The 16,425-nt window shown below is 45.0% G+C and overlaps 1 protein-coding gene across 1 annotated transcript in view; it reads left to right on the forward strand.

Moving 5' to 3' along the window:
• Positions 1-16,425, forward strand: part of Edaradd (EDAR associated death domain) — a 42,517-nt gene that overhangs the window by 14,199 nt on the left and 11,893 nt on the right. The window contains exon 4 of the mRNA XM_028859727.2: positions 4,612-4,670. Coding sequence (XP_028715560.1) covers positions 4,612-4,670 — 59 coding nt within the window. The remainder of the gene's footprint in view (positions 1-4,611; positions 4,671-16,425) is intronic.

The following is a 16,425-nucleotide window of genomic DNA, read 5'->3' on the forward strand; positions in this document are numbered from 1 at the left end:
CACAGGTAAACGGACCCTCATCCAGAGCTCCTCTTTTCTAGCTCACTTGATTCAGTTTTAAAGTTAGCCTACAGAGTGAGGAGGGTCATCATGGCACTGCCTTACATTGGTGTCATTATATTCTAATTTCCCCTCCCTTGCAGTCACAGCCCCTGCTCCCTCGGGCTGAGTCACTTTCTTCCCCCACATAATCCCTCCCAATTTCATGTCACAGTATTCTGTTAACCTTTTTTCCCTTACACACACACACCTCCCCATGTGAACACTCATTCAAATACTCTCTTTCTGTCTCTGTCTCTGTCTCTGACACACACACACACACACACACACACACACACACACACACACACACACACGAGAATTCAACAAAGGAGATCCAGGTTTTAGACCATGTTTTAATGAGCATGCGCACTTACAGGGATGGAGATAAAGGGAAGAAGGCTGGTCCAAACTCCACAGAAATCAGTTTGGGGACTGTCAAAAGCTTCTAAGTAGACTGGCCAACGGGGAACACTTGGATACATGTCATAAAGCTCTTTTCTTCTTTGCCCTTGAATGTGATTTCCTGTTTTGAAAGGAAAAGGTCACTGCTTAGCAACCTGACCCTGCACTAGAAATATGGTCAGGTTCTCCCAGAATCTGATTTCTACAACTTTGGTTCAAGTCCTCATACCTTTGCAAGAGGCATGACTTTGAAACTGTGCAGCAGACCTTTGTCCCATGTCACAAGGAATAATATAAAGTGCATACTTTTTAAATCTCCAAATAAATGTACTATTTTGTAGGTAAATGAATCTTGGTTGGAAGTTTTTAAATTTGAATTCAATAATACGGCGATTAATATCTGATAGTATTTTCCTTTATCTTCCCAAATGAGGACAAATCCACCATTAGATGTTTCCGATAGTTTTCTCATGGGATTTGTTCTTTAAGAGAGGGGAGAGGAGGAGGGCAGTCCAAGGGGGATAACAGGCAGTATAATGATGCTGTGTATGAAAATGTGCCACAGTGAAATCTGCTACTTTATATGCTGACTAAGAGTTAATGAAGGGCTTGCAGAGATGGTTCAGTCCACAGAGTGCCGGGTGCCCAACCATGGGGACCAGAGTTCAGATCCCCAGCTCTACATAGAAGACAGGCACGGGGATTTGAGTCTGCGAACCTAGCACTAGTGGGCGGAGTGAGGTGGAGCCCTGGAGCTCGATGGTCAGCCAACCTCGTTGAAACACTGAGCTCTGGGTTCAGTGAGAGACCCTGTCTCAAAAGCAATGAGGTGGAAAGAAGATACCTCACGTTGACCTTGGGTCTCCATAAATACATAAATAAGTACATAAATAAATAAATTTTTAGAAAGAGTTATTTTCAGGAATATAAAATTCATATACAATAATTTAAGAGACTAATTCGTGGACCTAAAAATAAACTGCAATCTAATTAAGTATCAGCTAGAATTCTAGCATTCCAGTGAATTGGGGGTGTCTAGTTTACTTAATATAGTAGTCATGGGTAATTAGCTCTAACAACTTCCCTATGGTGGAAACGGCCTCCAGACTCATTTTCTTAAATAGGTTAGGCAAGCTTCCGAGCATCTGTTCTTCTGTCGCTAGAGTCCTGCATTATTGGTGCGCGGCTTAGAGCTGTTCTTTAATGCGGGCCAAGCTCGAGTGCTTTTGAATGATGTGGTTTTGGTGCAAGTCATGTGGAAATCTAGGGTAATTTCAGTGATCAGCCTATGATTTATCACACCTACTTTCTCATGGGCAAAGGCCTAGCTTCCTCCAAGTCAGTCCCTGTCCCTAGGTGCGGGGGTTTCTGGGGACATTCTTCCGGGCTTTTTTTTTTTCCAGAACTCCACTATGATCCTGCAGGTGTTTGACTTGTGTGAGATCCTCATGGATTAGTTACTTTCCTTGTTACTGAGACCAAATCCCTGACCCCCCCCCCCAAAAAAAAAACAGCTTAAGGAAGGACTTACTTTGCTTAAAATTTCAGGATCCAATCCTTCACAGGGACATGAGGCAGATGGTCACATTACATCTGCAGTCAGGAAGCAGAGAGAGAAAAATTCTGGCACTGAGCCTGCTTCCTTTCTCCTTTCTTTTGGTCCAGGACCCCAGAGCATGGGGTGATGCTGCCGACATTCAGGGCTATTCTCAGACTTTTCTAGACAAATTCTCATAAACACACTTAGAGGTGTGTTTCCATGGTGATTGTAATTCAGTCAAGTTGATGATGAAGCTGTTCAGCTTCATTACAGGGACTTACTACATTTCCATCACACATCTCCTGACTTCTCCCAGAAACTGCTAACTTGAGCATCCCAAAGAGGATGTGTCTTCCTGTGACATTTGCAAACGTGTTTGGGAAAAAACAGTCCTGGTTTTTCAGTGAGTATTCACAGCAGAAGACAACCGTACACAGACAAGCCCTCGTGTATATCAAGGTACAGGCCTGTTACTGGGAGGAAGGCTGAGGCAGGAGGATGGGGAGTTCAGGGCCTGCCTAGGCTACAGAATGAGGCCATCCTAGGCAACTTAGTAAGACCCTGTCACCAGAGTAAAAAAGGAGCCCAGAGACAATCTCAATGGTAGAACATCTGCAAAGTATGTGTGAGGATCTTAGTTCAACCCGCAGTCCTGAAAAAACAAACAAACAAACAAACATACATACATACATACATACATACATACATACATACATACATACATACAAAACCTTACCATTTTCTTTGGAGTGCCTCTCTTCTACTGTTCAAAAATGTCAGAGTAAATTGAAGATGCAGGGCCTAGAGAGACGGCTCAGTGCTTAGGAATACTTACTGCTCTTCCAGAGGACCTGAGTTTGGCTCCTGGGACCCACATACTGCCTGTAACTCCAGGGGATCCAATACCCTCTTCTGGCCTCTGAGGGCAGCCACGCATACACACAGAGTCACATACACATAAATCGAAATGAAATAAAATAGTTTAAAAAATTAAAATGCAAAGAAAAGTGATATAGATTGATTTTTTTTAATGAATCTGAGCATTCATGTATGCTAGGGAAGTGCTTTAATGTTGAGATACATCCCTAGCCCAAAGAATTTGAACTTAGCAGTTATTTTAAGCACCCAGAATATACACATCATTTTATTTTTTTTATTGTGGTGCTGGAGATCAAACCCAGACCCTTGTGCATGCCAGGCAAACACTCTGCTGCTGAGCTACTTCCTCCCAGCCTCTGGAATGTTCATTTTACAACTTCAGCATCACGCACATAGCCTGCTGTAAGGAATGCTCAGATTAAACAAGCCCTTGACGGGCTTTCCTGCAGACTGGTCATGGATCTCTTGGGGGTCTGGACTCCATCCAGTTGAGTGCTCTGGTCTGCAGCCTGGGTGGGGCCATCCAACTCCCTGATGGCAAGATTCGCTCTTTGGATACGGGAAGCAGCAATGCTGAGCAAAGTCAGGTTCACTGGCTGGGAGAGCAATCAGTACCCAATGCTCTGCCTCCTTACTGTTCTGATCAGCACCGGGGCCTCAGCCTACCCTGCCTGCCACTTCAATGCCCTTAGAGGTCAAGGGAAAGATAGGCAGTGGTAAGGAGAACAGCAGTGAAGGGGCAGGCAGGTCACTACCCTGAATCACATCAACCAAGGTGCCGAACAGGACTCTCCCTGGGTGGAGAGTGCCTTCTCTTCTGGAAGCCCCATAAGAGCCACACTTCATCTGTGCTGCTGCCGTACATCCACAGATCATGTTTAGCACAGACCCAAGCTCAGGTGGCCCAGGTGGTCACCATGCACACGAAGCACCAAAGGATCCACTTGGTCGGTGGAACCCAAGGGGCACTCAGCCAGGGTACAATGCTCTCACTGCTAGGACAAGTGGGTGTCCAGAGACTAACCTGCCAGCCACCCTCCTCTCTAGCCACCTAACAATAGTTTTCATTCTGGGACAAGAGATGGCCTCATTGAGCCACACAGACTAAGTTCAAGTCCACCCCAGGCAGCCATCACCAATGAAGGTCGTTAACCAAGGACATATAATTCATTCTCACCAAATGTCTTTGACCATGGCCTGGCCACTCTATTGATCAGGAAGTAGTTTTGCTCGCCTTCTCTATATCCTGTTGATGCTACTCTAAAGGTGATTGGGCTGGCCAAACACATGGTGCCTGGCCCTGGACAGATGAAATGGAGTGCAGCTATGGAGTCACATATAGCCTGGGAAACAAGGACACCTCTGTACAGAGCCACACCAGGTTGCACTTAGGAACATTGGACAGTTGAGGGAGTATAGACTGTGAGAGGCAAATTCTGTGGGATCTACAGGATCGGGTGTCTGATTCCCCTGGAAAAACTACTGCCTTGTTTGAATAATTCTATTTGTTGGCAGTGAAAGGAACCCTGCTTCTCCAAAATCAGCAAAATCATGCTTAATCCCCTCCCCCTAAGAAGAACATTGTGTGGCTGGAGAGAAGAGTTGGGACCTGAACTTGTGCTCATGCAGATCCATCCCAATTTTTACCAGATGTCAAGGCAGCATTTAATTCTGAGTTAAATTTTAGGTCTTAGACTCGAGTGTGTGCTTTCTTTATCAAGCTGTATATTCTTCTTTATCACCCCCAGCCAAGGAGTGTGATACAGTCAGTTCCAGCTGCCCACCAAATTCTGATGATCAACATCAGGTAAGAATAATATTAACTGTTTGTTAAACTGCAAATACCCAGAGCTTTTGTAAGAATGATCTGAAAGCTTTAAAAATAAAAATGAGGGTGTGTATAGCAGTGCATGCCTGTAATCCCTCCATTTAGAAGGCAGAGACGCAAGGATCATGGCTTCGAGATCAGACTGTGCTATTCGAGACCCTTCTCTAAAGACAAAACTTGATCTGGGAAGACGCTTGCTATGCAAGCACAAAGACCTGAGTTCAGAGCCCAGCACCCATGTAAACGCAGGCGGGTGTGGCGGCCTGCCTATAATCTCAGTGGGAGAGAGGCAGGACCAGGAGGTCCCAGGAGTTAGCTAGCTAGATGGACTAGTGGAAGTCCCTAGTGCACGTGAGAGGTCTTTGATGTCTATAGTGGAGGGTGATGGTGGGGAGACACTGAATTTCAGGCTCTGACCTCCACACACACTCAGTAAAGCTCCGCGAGGGTGAGTGTCTAAAGGCGAAGAGTGGAATTGTAGCAGTTCTCAGCCATTTCTTTGTTCTCCTTGTTTTGTTCATACGATCTAAGCTTTGAAATCTTAAACCTTTTATCATCAAAAAACAGGGGCTGGGGAGATGACTTGGTCAGGAAAGTGCTTGTCAGGCAAGCATGAGGACCTGAGAGTTCAGATCCCAGCACCCATGTAGAAAGCCAAGCACAGAAGTGTGTGCCCACAGTCCCAGTTCTGGGGGGCAGAAGCATGTGGATCGGGAAGCTCCAGGTTCAGTGAAAGACCCTGTCTCAAAGAATAAGCTGGGGAGTGCCTGGCCCTATCAGATTCACATCTGCTCATTTCTCAATGCTCACCAGCAACATTGCTTACAGTTCAGTCTCCTAATCTACAGCGAGCACATTGTCTCAGAAAGCATACCTTTAAGACAGGCTGATTCATGCCATGCCTTCACACACCAAGTTGAATCCTAGCAAGTTTTGTTTAGCAATGCTTTAAAATCAAAACCACGTCTTGAGGAAGAGATGAGGTGGAAAAGGACCTGTCAGGTGATGGACTAAAGGTTTAGTTAAGGTGGGCTGAAGATATGTGTTAGAGTTTGGGCGCCAGTGAGGCCACTGTTAATAGGGAAGTGGCTTCTCTTGGCAGTGGGACAAGAAAGTGTTACAGGAACTGATGACTTTGAGACCTCCTACACTCTGAGAACAGAGGGTCTAATTGGTGGATTAGCTAACTGGTATTTTTTCCATTCCCTAGGAAAAAAAAAAACCATGATCAATTCTTTTTCTAGAATTGAATCATTTATTTACCAGAGTGGTTTTAGGTCCACAGGAGAATTGGGGTGGAGCTATGGAGATTTCCCACCTAGCACCTTCCCCCCCACACACACAGCCTCCCACGTTGCCAACATCCTCTACCACAGTAGCACAGTTGTTTCTGCCCATGTGCCCACGTTGAGACACTATCAACCGTAGGCCAGTGTGTTCATTAAGTCTTTGTGGGTGGTGTGCATTCTGTGGCTTTGGCCAAATAGTTAATGCCATGCACCTACTATGATAGAATCACACAGGGTCGTTTCACTGCACTAAAACTCCTTTGTGCTCAGCTGCTCACTCCTCCCTCCTCCCCCAGCCCCTGACAATTTCTAATCTTTTCATCATTTCTATAGTTTTGCCCTTTCCAGAATGTCACAAAATTGGGATCACACCATAGGGCTTCTTGCATTTAGTAATAGGCATTTAAACTTCTGTGTCTCTTAATGGTTGGTATTTCATTGCTCCTCTGTGCTGTGTAATATTTCAGTTCACTATCACTGATTATCTTTTTACCTACTGAGGGGTATCATGGTTGTAAGAAATAAATCATTTTGATCTGTTTTCAATATGGGCTGTGTTTAGAGCTCATTAAACAATCATAGATAAGTAGGAAGCACTGTGTCCTTGTTTTCCTCTAGCTGGCCACTGGTGCCAGCTTGTCTAGATGTTGGCAGTTTATCCTGGGTTGAAAAGGTACAGGGAGCCTGCTATATGGCTGAATGATAATAAAAAAGGGAGGAATTTTAAACCTCTGGATATACGTTAAAGTTTTGCCTCCTGAACCACTAGGGTGGAAAATTTAGTGAGGAGTATGCTAAATGAGCAGGGAGATCGTAGCTGTCTGGTGTACCAGACCTTGGGACAAAGGAGGCAGAAAGCTTTGGCGGTCAGGGACTTTAAACACCATTGTGTGCCCTAAGTCAGTGGTGCTAGCCATTTTTGCCTTTTCTCTAGGCCGATGGCAGTTTCTACAGAACTGAAAAATAAAAACAGCTTCACTGTCTCCAGTGTCTTGAATTTGTCATTGCAGAGTGAGGGTCTTATGTCTCACGATGGTTGCCTCAACGTTCTGGCACTTAGGGAAAAAACAGCTCTAAGCAGCCATGTGCAAGTTTGGGCATGCCTAAGTGTCCAGGAGCATGCCTGAGCCTCGCACAGTGAGAAAGTTCAGTTTTGTCAGAAGCCAATGCCACAGTGTGGCTTCTAGAGTGACGGCTCCATTCTGAGTTCTCACCAGAAGCTGATAAAGTCCGGTTGTACCACATTCTCTCCAGCATTCGGTGCTCTCTGTGTTTTGATTGTTTTGGCTATTCTAATAGGTGTATAGTGGCTGTTTTAATTTGCATTTCTGTGATGGCAGGTGATGTGGATGGAGTGTCTTTTAATATGTTAATTTTCTATCTGTATATTTTATTTATATAAGGAGTGTTTGGGGATTTTGTTTCTAGTTTAAAGATGTATTGACATATTTATTTTTATTTCATGTGTGTGTTGCCTACGTGTATGTAAGGGTACCACAAGCATGCCTGGTCCCTGCAGAGGGCGGATGACAGAGGAGGATTCCCTGGGACTGGAGTCACGGTTCTGAACTGCTCCATGTGGTTCACTGCCAGAGCAGCCGGGGCTTTTAACCAGTGAGCCATTTGTCTAGCCTGGTTTTGCCTGTTTTTAAATTGGTTCTTTGTGTCCCTTTGGTTGGGTTTTAAGGGTTCTCTGCATATTTTAGGTAGTTCATTATTCAAAGTATCTTTTGCAAATAACTCTCTCCTAGTGTGTGGGTTATCTTCTCCCCCTTTTCGACAGGGCCTTTAGCAGAACAGACATTATGTTTAATGAAGTCCGCAGGGACCACTGAACAGGAAAATGTTCTTACAGTGTGACAGAGAACATGGCCAGGGAGACCGCTGTGCTAACCTACATGCTGAGGCAGACATTATGATCTTACTTAAAAACCTCTAGAACATACAGCTTTCCTAGAGGGCATCTACCTTGTCTGGGTGTTTGACAGGCCATTTGGATTAATATTTTGTTTCCTTTCTTAGTTAATGTTCAAAACGATAGGATTAGTAAGGCATTTTAAGACATAATTTGTTTTTCTTGATATTCCTTCCTTCTCCCCCACACCCTGCACCTCCCCACCCCCAGTCTTCCCTCACTTCCTTCACAACATGTGTGTGTGTCCTGTTACCCGCCTCTCTTCCTTAAGGAAGGGGACAGGGGACAGTGGCACCTCTTTGCTCTTTCCTGAAATCCTCCAAGACGACAATCTTGGCCTGGGGATGGGATCCCATTGGTAGAGCACTTGCCTGCCATGAAGAAATCCCTGGGTGCCGTCCCCAGAACCACATGAAAACCAGCACAGTGGCAGACACCTGTAACCCCAGCACTTGGGGGATGCAGGCAGGAGGACCAGGAAGCTCCAGGTTGCTCTCAGCTGCAAAGTGAGTTTGAGGACAACCTGAACTACATGAGATCTTGTCTCCTTCAGGAGGTCAGGGCACAGCTCCTATAATTCTCTTAACATTTTAGAACATCAAGTCTTTACCCAGGTCCAGAGTTAGTATTCAAATCCTATTCTTCTGGCTAATAATCTGAATCCTGCAGTTTCCTGGCATAAGTTACTGACTACAACTTTGAAACCTGGCGGTATCTGACTAGATTCCTAGCCATACTACACTGTCTTGATAACTGTAGTTTCATAGTGTGTTTTAAAGTTAGGCAATTAGAGTCTACTGCTTTCCTCCAACTAACTATTCTAGATTGGAGGGAATCTACTTTCTGTACCAATTTTAGAATCTGTTTGTCAATATTCAAAAATAGTTTGCTGGGACTTTGCCTGGGATCGAGTTGACTCTCTAGGTCAGCTTGGGGAGAGCTGGCAGCCTGTATCAGTCATTACTGTTCCTCAGTTTTTCACAGATGGCAGGCGCCATGCACTGAGGCATCCCTTTAGGCATCCCTTCTACACCCTGTGAGTGGCCTGATTTCTTAAAGACCTGGCTATATAGCCCAGCATGTTTTGTAAATTCTACATGATGACCTGTGTTCGAAGGCCCTATGGATTTATCAGATCTTTACCAGCTTTTCTACTAATGATGAAAATACAGTTAACAGAATAGAAAAATAGACTATCCAGCAAATCATTTCACTGATATCTATGTCGTAAATAATTTCTAATAAATGAGAATTTAATTTTGTTTAGATTGTACATTATTTTTAGACACATATACATATACAAGAAAGCATCACCTGTTTTTTTGTAGATTTGACCAAAAAAGTTAGCAAATGCCCTGTGGTTGACCTGAGCTCTTTAGAGAGATGGCTTTCCTGTTTGTCTTGGCCATTCCCACGCTGCCCCCAGAGTTCTGACATTTCTCTGTTGGGAGCAGTTGGTGTACCAGTCCACATAAACCTAGAGAGATTGTAGGCTTTTCCTCCGGTTCTGAAGGGTACTGGGCTGAAAGAACTGCCTGGGTGGATGCTACCAGGACTCCCCTGGTAAACGCAGGGTGTATGAGTTTCCTTTCTTGTTGTGACTAAAAACCCAACAGAAACATCTTAAGAGAGGAAGAATTTGTTTGGACTCACAGTTTCAGAGATACAGTCCCTCATGGCGGGGACGGTACGGAGGACGTCCTTGTGGTAGGAGCATGTGGTGGCTGCTCCACACATCGTGGTGAATCAGAAAGCAGAGAGCTAGCAGCAGAGGTGGGTGTACAAAGGCCCGCCCTGAGTGACCCAAGTCCTCCAAGTGAGGCCTCACATCCCAGAGATTCCATGACCTCCCCAAACAGTACCAGCTTCCGGGGACCAAGTGTTCAAATACACGAGCATGGAGGCGACATTTCTGACCAGAATCCTTCCTCAGGGGCTGCTCCTTTCTTGGCACTGGACTGGGAGGCCCTGGGTAGAATTCTAACCTGCAGCCTAGCTGTCTTGGCAGAGCAATGGGCTCACCAGGAGCTATGCAGATCCGAAGCCATTAAGTGCATGGTAATAACAGGGCATGGCAGGGACCAGCAAGGCTGCAGATGCTATCTGTCGTTCGTCAGCCCGGCAGGCCCCTGCCTGCAGTTCTGGACACGCAACAATCCTTTCAAGCTCCAACAAGATCTGTTTCATAGATTGGCGGGTCCTTGAGCTTTTTTCTCTGAGGGAAAATCAGATCACTCTGGTTTATTTGGCAATTTCTTACTTTACCCCTGGTGTGAAGTTTATAGGACAAGGAACCAGCACTACCAGGTAAGACTGCAGATTTCCTTAGAATACATACGTGGTATTTTTAAACTCTTAAAAGAGAAACTTCTGCTGTAGCCTGCCATTCCAAATAGACCACATGTTTCCTTAAGCCAGGCCAAAAAGGTCTCTTGACACACAGTTGTCTGGGCTTCTTGGAAGAGAGAATTAATTTCAAGGGGTTGGGAATCACTTCGCCATCCCCCTGCCTCAGTTGTTTATGGCCGACAAACAGTTCATATCAGATTGAAGATGCTACCCTTGAATAGACATCTGATGTTAAAAATACTTGAGCTGGGATGGCAGGATGGCTCAGTAGGTAAAGCACTTGCTACCAAACCTGATGACCTGAGTTCAATCCCTGGGACCCACGTGGTAAAAGGAGAGGACCCAGACATTGTCCTCTGACCTCCACACTCATACAATGACATGTACACACACACACACACACACACACACACACACACACACACACGTGTACACACACGTACACATAGACACATACACACACAAATAGATATATTATTAAAACTTAAAAAAAATAAATAAAACTACTCAAGCCTGGTGTAATGGTTCACATTTGAAATCCTAGCACTTGGGAGGTAAAGGCAGGATGTTCAGTTCAAGGTCATCCTCAGCTACATAGTCAGTTCAAGGCTAGCCTAAGCTACATGAGACCTTGTCTTTAAAAAACAAGAAAAGAAATAGAGGCTGGAGAGATGTCTCAGTGGTTAAGAGCACTGGCTGCTCCTCCAGAGGACCTGAGTTCAGTTCTCAGCACTTATGTGGCAGTTCACAACTATCTGTAACTCCAATTACAGGCGATCCTATGACCTCTTCTGGTTTCTGTGGGCATATACATGTGACATACATTCACAGACACACATGTACATACATGTAAATTTAAAAAATGAAAATAAATCTTTGTTTAAAAAATTAAACAACTAAAAGTAAATAACAGGCCAGGAGGTGGTGGGGCACACCTTTAATCCCAGCACTTGGGAGGCAGAGGCTGGTAGATCTCTGTGAGTTTCAGGCCAGCCCAGTTTACAAAGTGAGTTCCAGGGCAGCCAGGGCTACACAGAGAAACCCTGGGGGGGGGGGGGGAGTGAATAATAGAATTTCTCTTTTCATCTTTTGATAAGCAGAGGCAATCCTGTCCCAAACAGATAGCCATCGGATTCTATCTCCCTCTGACATTTAACTCCTGCAGAACACCAGCTTACTTTTTCTAGACCACAGTTGTGTGTCCCAGATCCTGCCCTTACAATGATTTCCCTCTCTATGAACTAGTCCTGGGTCATGGCCTTACTGGAAACAACCCTGCAGCCCATACTCTGAGGTTTTCCTCTCTGCCCCAGCTCCGCCCCTCTCGGCAGGCTCTGTTGCCTTTTGGCACACCCCACCCCCACCCCGTTTACCCTTCTGGACTTGCTCACCGCTGTTAGAAAGATGCTGTTGTCATTCCTGGCCCTCACAACCCTCCGATGGCCAATGGCCGATGGCTGGACGCTGATCCAGATTAATGCCCTGGTCAAGCATTTTGGTGATAATCTCACTGGCATTTCTGTGGGATCTGCCTTGTCATTCTGAGGTTTACTGCCCTTGTTTTTGATGACTGGGAATAATGGAATGTTAACCTTGGTTCGCATTGGTGCCACAGCAAACCCAAGTTCCCCAGTGTCACTCTGTGATGAAGCTCCCCAGAAATAAACATCTAAAAGAAAATTGTTGCATTTTGCAAGAGTTTCAGTTCCCAGCACCTATGTTGGGTAGGTCATAACTACCCATAATTCCAACTCCAGGGATCCAATGCCCTCTTCTGGCCTCCTCAGGTACCTACACACACACACACACACACACACACACACACACACACACACACACACACACACACCAAAAATAGAGCTGAAAACATGGCTCAGTGGTTAAAGTGTATATTCTCTTGAGTTCAATTTCCAGCACCCATTTTGAGTGACTCACAATTGCCTATAACTCAAGCTCTGGGGGATCTGATGCCTTTGGTCTCCAAGAGCACTACACTCAAGTACACATACAAACAAACACACACACACACACACACACACACACACACACACACACACGTAAATGAAACTAAAAATAAATTTAAAAATATTTTGGTTTTTTTTTCCCCCCCGGAACAGGGTTTCTCTGTGTAGTTTGGTGTCTATCCTGGATTTCACTCTGTAGACCAAGCTGGGCTCAAACTAACAGAGATCCACCTGGCTCTGCCTCCCGAGTGCTGGGATTAAAGGTGTGCACCATCACCACCCGGCCCAAAAATATTTTTAAAATAATAATAAAAAATGTTAAAATATAAGAAGTGTTCTAAATATTAAATAAAGTATTTAAAATACTTTGAAATAATCACCCAATTGTAAACTTTTTTTCCATATTAACATGTGAAATGAAATGATCTTTCTTGGGGTAACACACTATTACGCAGCTCAGGAAAATCACAGAACAACCAGTGTATGATGCTACTCCCTTCACTACATGGCTGTTCCCAACATCACTGCTACTACAAGCCTGGATTTTGTGAATGAAAGGGATCTAAAGAGAAGCTCCCACCACCCTGTAATTTCCATGTCCTGTGGTCTACCTGTGTTTGCATGCACCAACCATAATCACCTGTAAAGTGTTCTGTGATATTTCTGAACAATAACTAGCTCACTCCATATACAAAGGGAAAACCCAAGATCTTTTATCTCTGTACCCGTAGTGTGAGTTTAGAATTACACTTGGAAATACACTCAGCACCCTGGCCTCCCAATTCTAGCAACAGCTAAGGGATTTGACCCACACTTCAACTCCAGCTGTGAAAGGCCTATGTCATCCCAGAGAAAAACCACCAAGGAGAAGAAAGAGCTAAGTGTGCACAAATCTTTAGTTGGTTCTCATCTGAGCAACAAACGTGGCATTTCTTTCAAATGTGTGTTCTGCTGTAATTAGTTTTTCATCCACAGTGAAGAGATCCCTGCACCCAGCCTCGATTTAATCCCTGCCCACCTTGTGCCATCTTTGTTCTAGCTGGGCTTTGAACACATGACTCCTGAGATGTTGGTCTTTACATATACAGCCAACATTATAGTAAACGGAGACAAACTGAGAGCATTTCCTTTAAAACCAGGACCAAGATGTCCACTCTCCCCTCTTATTTAATACCATGCTCAAAATCTTAGCTATAGCAACTACACAAGAGAGAGGCATGAAGGGAATAAAAATGGGAAATGAAAGAGTCAAATTATCCCTACCTACAGATGACATGACATCTCTTCAATGACCCTATAAAATCTACTAGAACCAGTGAAGTTGCAAGATACGAAACCAATATAAAAATAAAAGCAATATCCTTCATATATAGCAATAATATGCCACAGAGAAAGAAATTAAGAAAAAAATCCCACTCAGATTAGCAAAAAAAAAAAAAGGCACCCAGCAATTCACCAGACTAAAGAAAAAGACCTCTACAATGAAATTTTCAAGACATTGAAAGAGGAAACCAAAGAAGATACTAGATGGTGGGAAGGAAGACCTTCCATGCTAATGGATTGTCAGAATTAATATTGTGGAAATGACTATACTGCTTTATATTAGCCTACAGATTTAATTCGATACCTATCAAATTTCTGATGTGACATTTCACAGATCTAGGAAAAACAACACAAGAACTCGTGTGGAACCACAGAAGACTACAGATACCTAAAGCAATTCCAAGGAGTGAAAACACAGCAGGAGGAATCACAATACCTGACTTCAAATTATATGGTAGAGCCAGAGTGACAAAATCAGCCTGGGATGGGCCCAAGAACAGACAGACAAATGGAAAGGAATAAAGAGCCCAGAAATAAGTCAGCAAAGCTATATCCACCTAATTCTTGACAGGCAAAAATACACAGTGGTGAGGGAGATAGCCTATTTAATAAACGGTGTTGGTAAAACGGAACCTCCACCAGCAGAAGAATGAAATTAGATACATATTGTTATTTAATTTTTAAATGTTTACTTAATTCTTTTCTTGAATGCGTCATTTTGTCTTTCTAGTTGTCTGAACCCAGCTGGGCCCCTTTCTTGGGTCCCCGCTCTCCACTTTCATGCTTTATTTGGTGACATTTCCCTCTGACCTTTCCACTCTGCTGAGGACCTCTTCCACGTATGTGCCTCTCACCCCCCAATGCCTCTGCTCTTAGTTAGCTGACTTTTTTTATTTGTGTTTCATTTTCTTTTGAGACATATTCTGTCTTGCCTGGGATTCACTGTGTAACCCGGGCTAGCCTCAAACTTCTGACTCTCCTCCTTCCACTTCTCGAGTGCTGGGCTTTTAGACATGTGTTGTTTATGCCCATTTTATTCGGGGACAGAGATCAAACCCTGGGCCTTGTGCATGCTGAATTACACCTGAATTACAGCCTCAGCACATAGTTAAACCTACTTTGAACACAGCCTTTGTGCTCAGCACTAGCGATATAAAGATGTGTAAAACATAGTTGCCGCCCTTCACGGTAGAGCTGTAACGGAAGTGTGCACAAAATTCATAACCCAAGAAGCAAGGGAAGATATTGGAGACAATGACACCATTTCTCTAGAGGTTGACGTGGAGAAGACAATGACTTAAGGCACTGTCTTAAGACTCCTGAGGGTGGGAGGAGTCCACTGACTCAGTTTGCACCTTATAAAGCAGGAGGAGAGAAGGGGATGGGGACCCAGTGGTGAGTGCAGGGTCTGCATCAGGACCCGAAACAACTCAGGATTGTTGGCAGGTGTATTAGTTAGGGTTCTCTGGAGGAACAGAACTGGCAGAGTGAATACATGGCAAAGGGGGGCAGGGTTTAGTAGATTGGTTTACAGGAAGTGGTCCAGGTAGTTTAGCAATGGCTAGAGGCCTCAGCAGTCCCAATCTAGCCCTGAAGGCCTGAAGGGTTCCTGGAGAGGCCCAGGGCTTCATGCAGAAAAGATGGCAACATGCACAGTTGCAGCAACAACACAGTAGATGAACTTGCCAATGAGATGTGAAGCCAGCAGGCAAAAAGCAAAAGTGGTTCCCTTAATTCTCCTTCCATCTGGACCACAGGTGGAAGGTCCTGCCCACAGTTAGGGTAAGTCTTCCAATTTCAAATAACCCAATCAAGAAAATCCCTTACAGATGTGCCTAGAGGCGTGCCTCATGGGTGGTCTAGATCCTATCAAGCCCACAGCATTAACCATCACGTTATGTTAATGTGGACCTTCGGATGAGCAGGGAACAGCCAGGTCAGATAACATGAATATGTGAGGTTTGTAGCTTTCTTTTCTCCAGCAAAGCATAGCAGGTTAGAGCAAGATGGATTTAGAGTGTAGGAGACTCCAGGGATTGGCCAGGGGCCCACAGTTATCAGACAAACTGACACACAACCAGGATTGATGGGGTGGTAACCAGGAGTGATGGGGTGGTAACCAGGAGTGATGGGGTGGTAACCAGGAGTGATGGGGTGGTAACCAGGAGTGATGGAGTGGTAACCAGGAGTGATGGGTGGTAACCAGGAGTGATGGAGTGGTAACCAGGAGTGATGGAGTGGTGTGAACTTGTCCTGAGGAGACATGGACGAACATCTGCTCACCCCAGAGAGGGCTCCTGTGACGGACCAAAGCAATAACTCTGTCCGGGAGGAGTTTGGTAAAGTGAGGTGATTGGATCTACCTATGGGGGCATGGATGAGGGGTTGCTGGCAGGAGTGTGGGTGACCCCAAAGCTTCTGATCACCAAAAAGTCTCACCCCAACATAAAAGACAACTCCACAGATGGAGTCCCCCTCCGTTAAGCTCCCACACTCTAGATGATCCAGCATGTCCTGGGGCAGAAGTACATACAGCTGTTAGGGGCATGCAGGGTGGAGCAGCTGGATCTCAGGTGAGAGGCTGATGACCCTCACCTCCTGCTATGGGGAAGATCAATAGGCCTGATCTCGAGGGTCCCTTCGAAGTGTCACAAGAGAAAGCATAGCACTCGGGTGCTCGGCAGTGACTAAGTGGATAGGAATGGAGGTGAGACCCAAGGGGGCTTCTGGGGTCGAGGCCACAGAGCAGGCAGGGATGGAGGAGAAGTAAGGAGACCCCTGTTGAAAGGCAACTTGTGGAATGGTCTTGAAGACATGGGCTGCATCCTGTGTCCACGGTTACCTCCCTCCGTTTTTTGCCTCCCTCCACAGACACTTAATGCCCCGGCGATCCC

Source organism: Peromyscus leucopus, chromosome 5 (genome assembly GCF_004664715.2).
Source record: "Peromyscus leucopus breed LL Stock chromosome 5, UCI_PerLeu_2.1, whole genome shotgun sequence".
NCBI classification, from domain to species: domain Eukaryota; kingdom Metazoa; phylum Chordata; class Mammalia; order Rodentia; family Cricetidae; genus Peromyscus; species Peromyscus leucopus.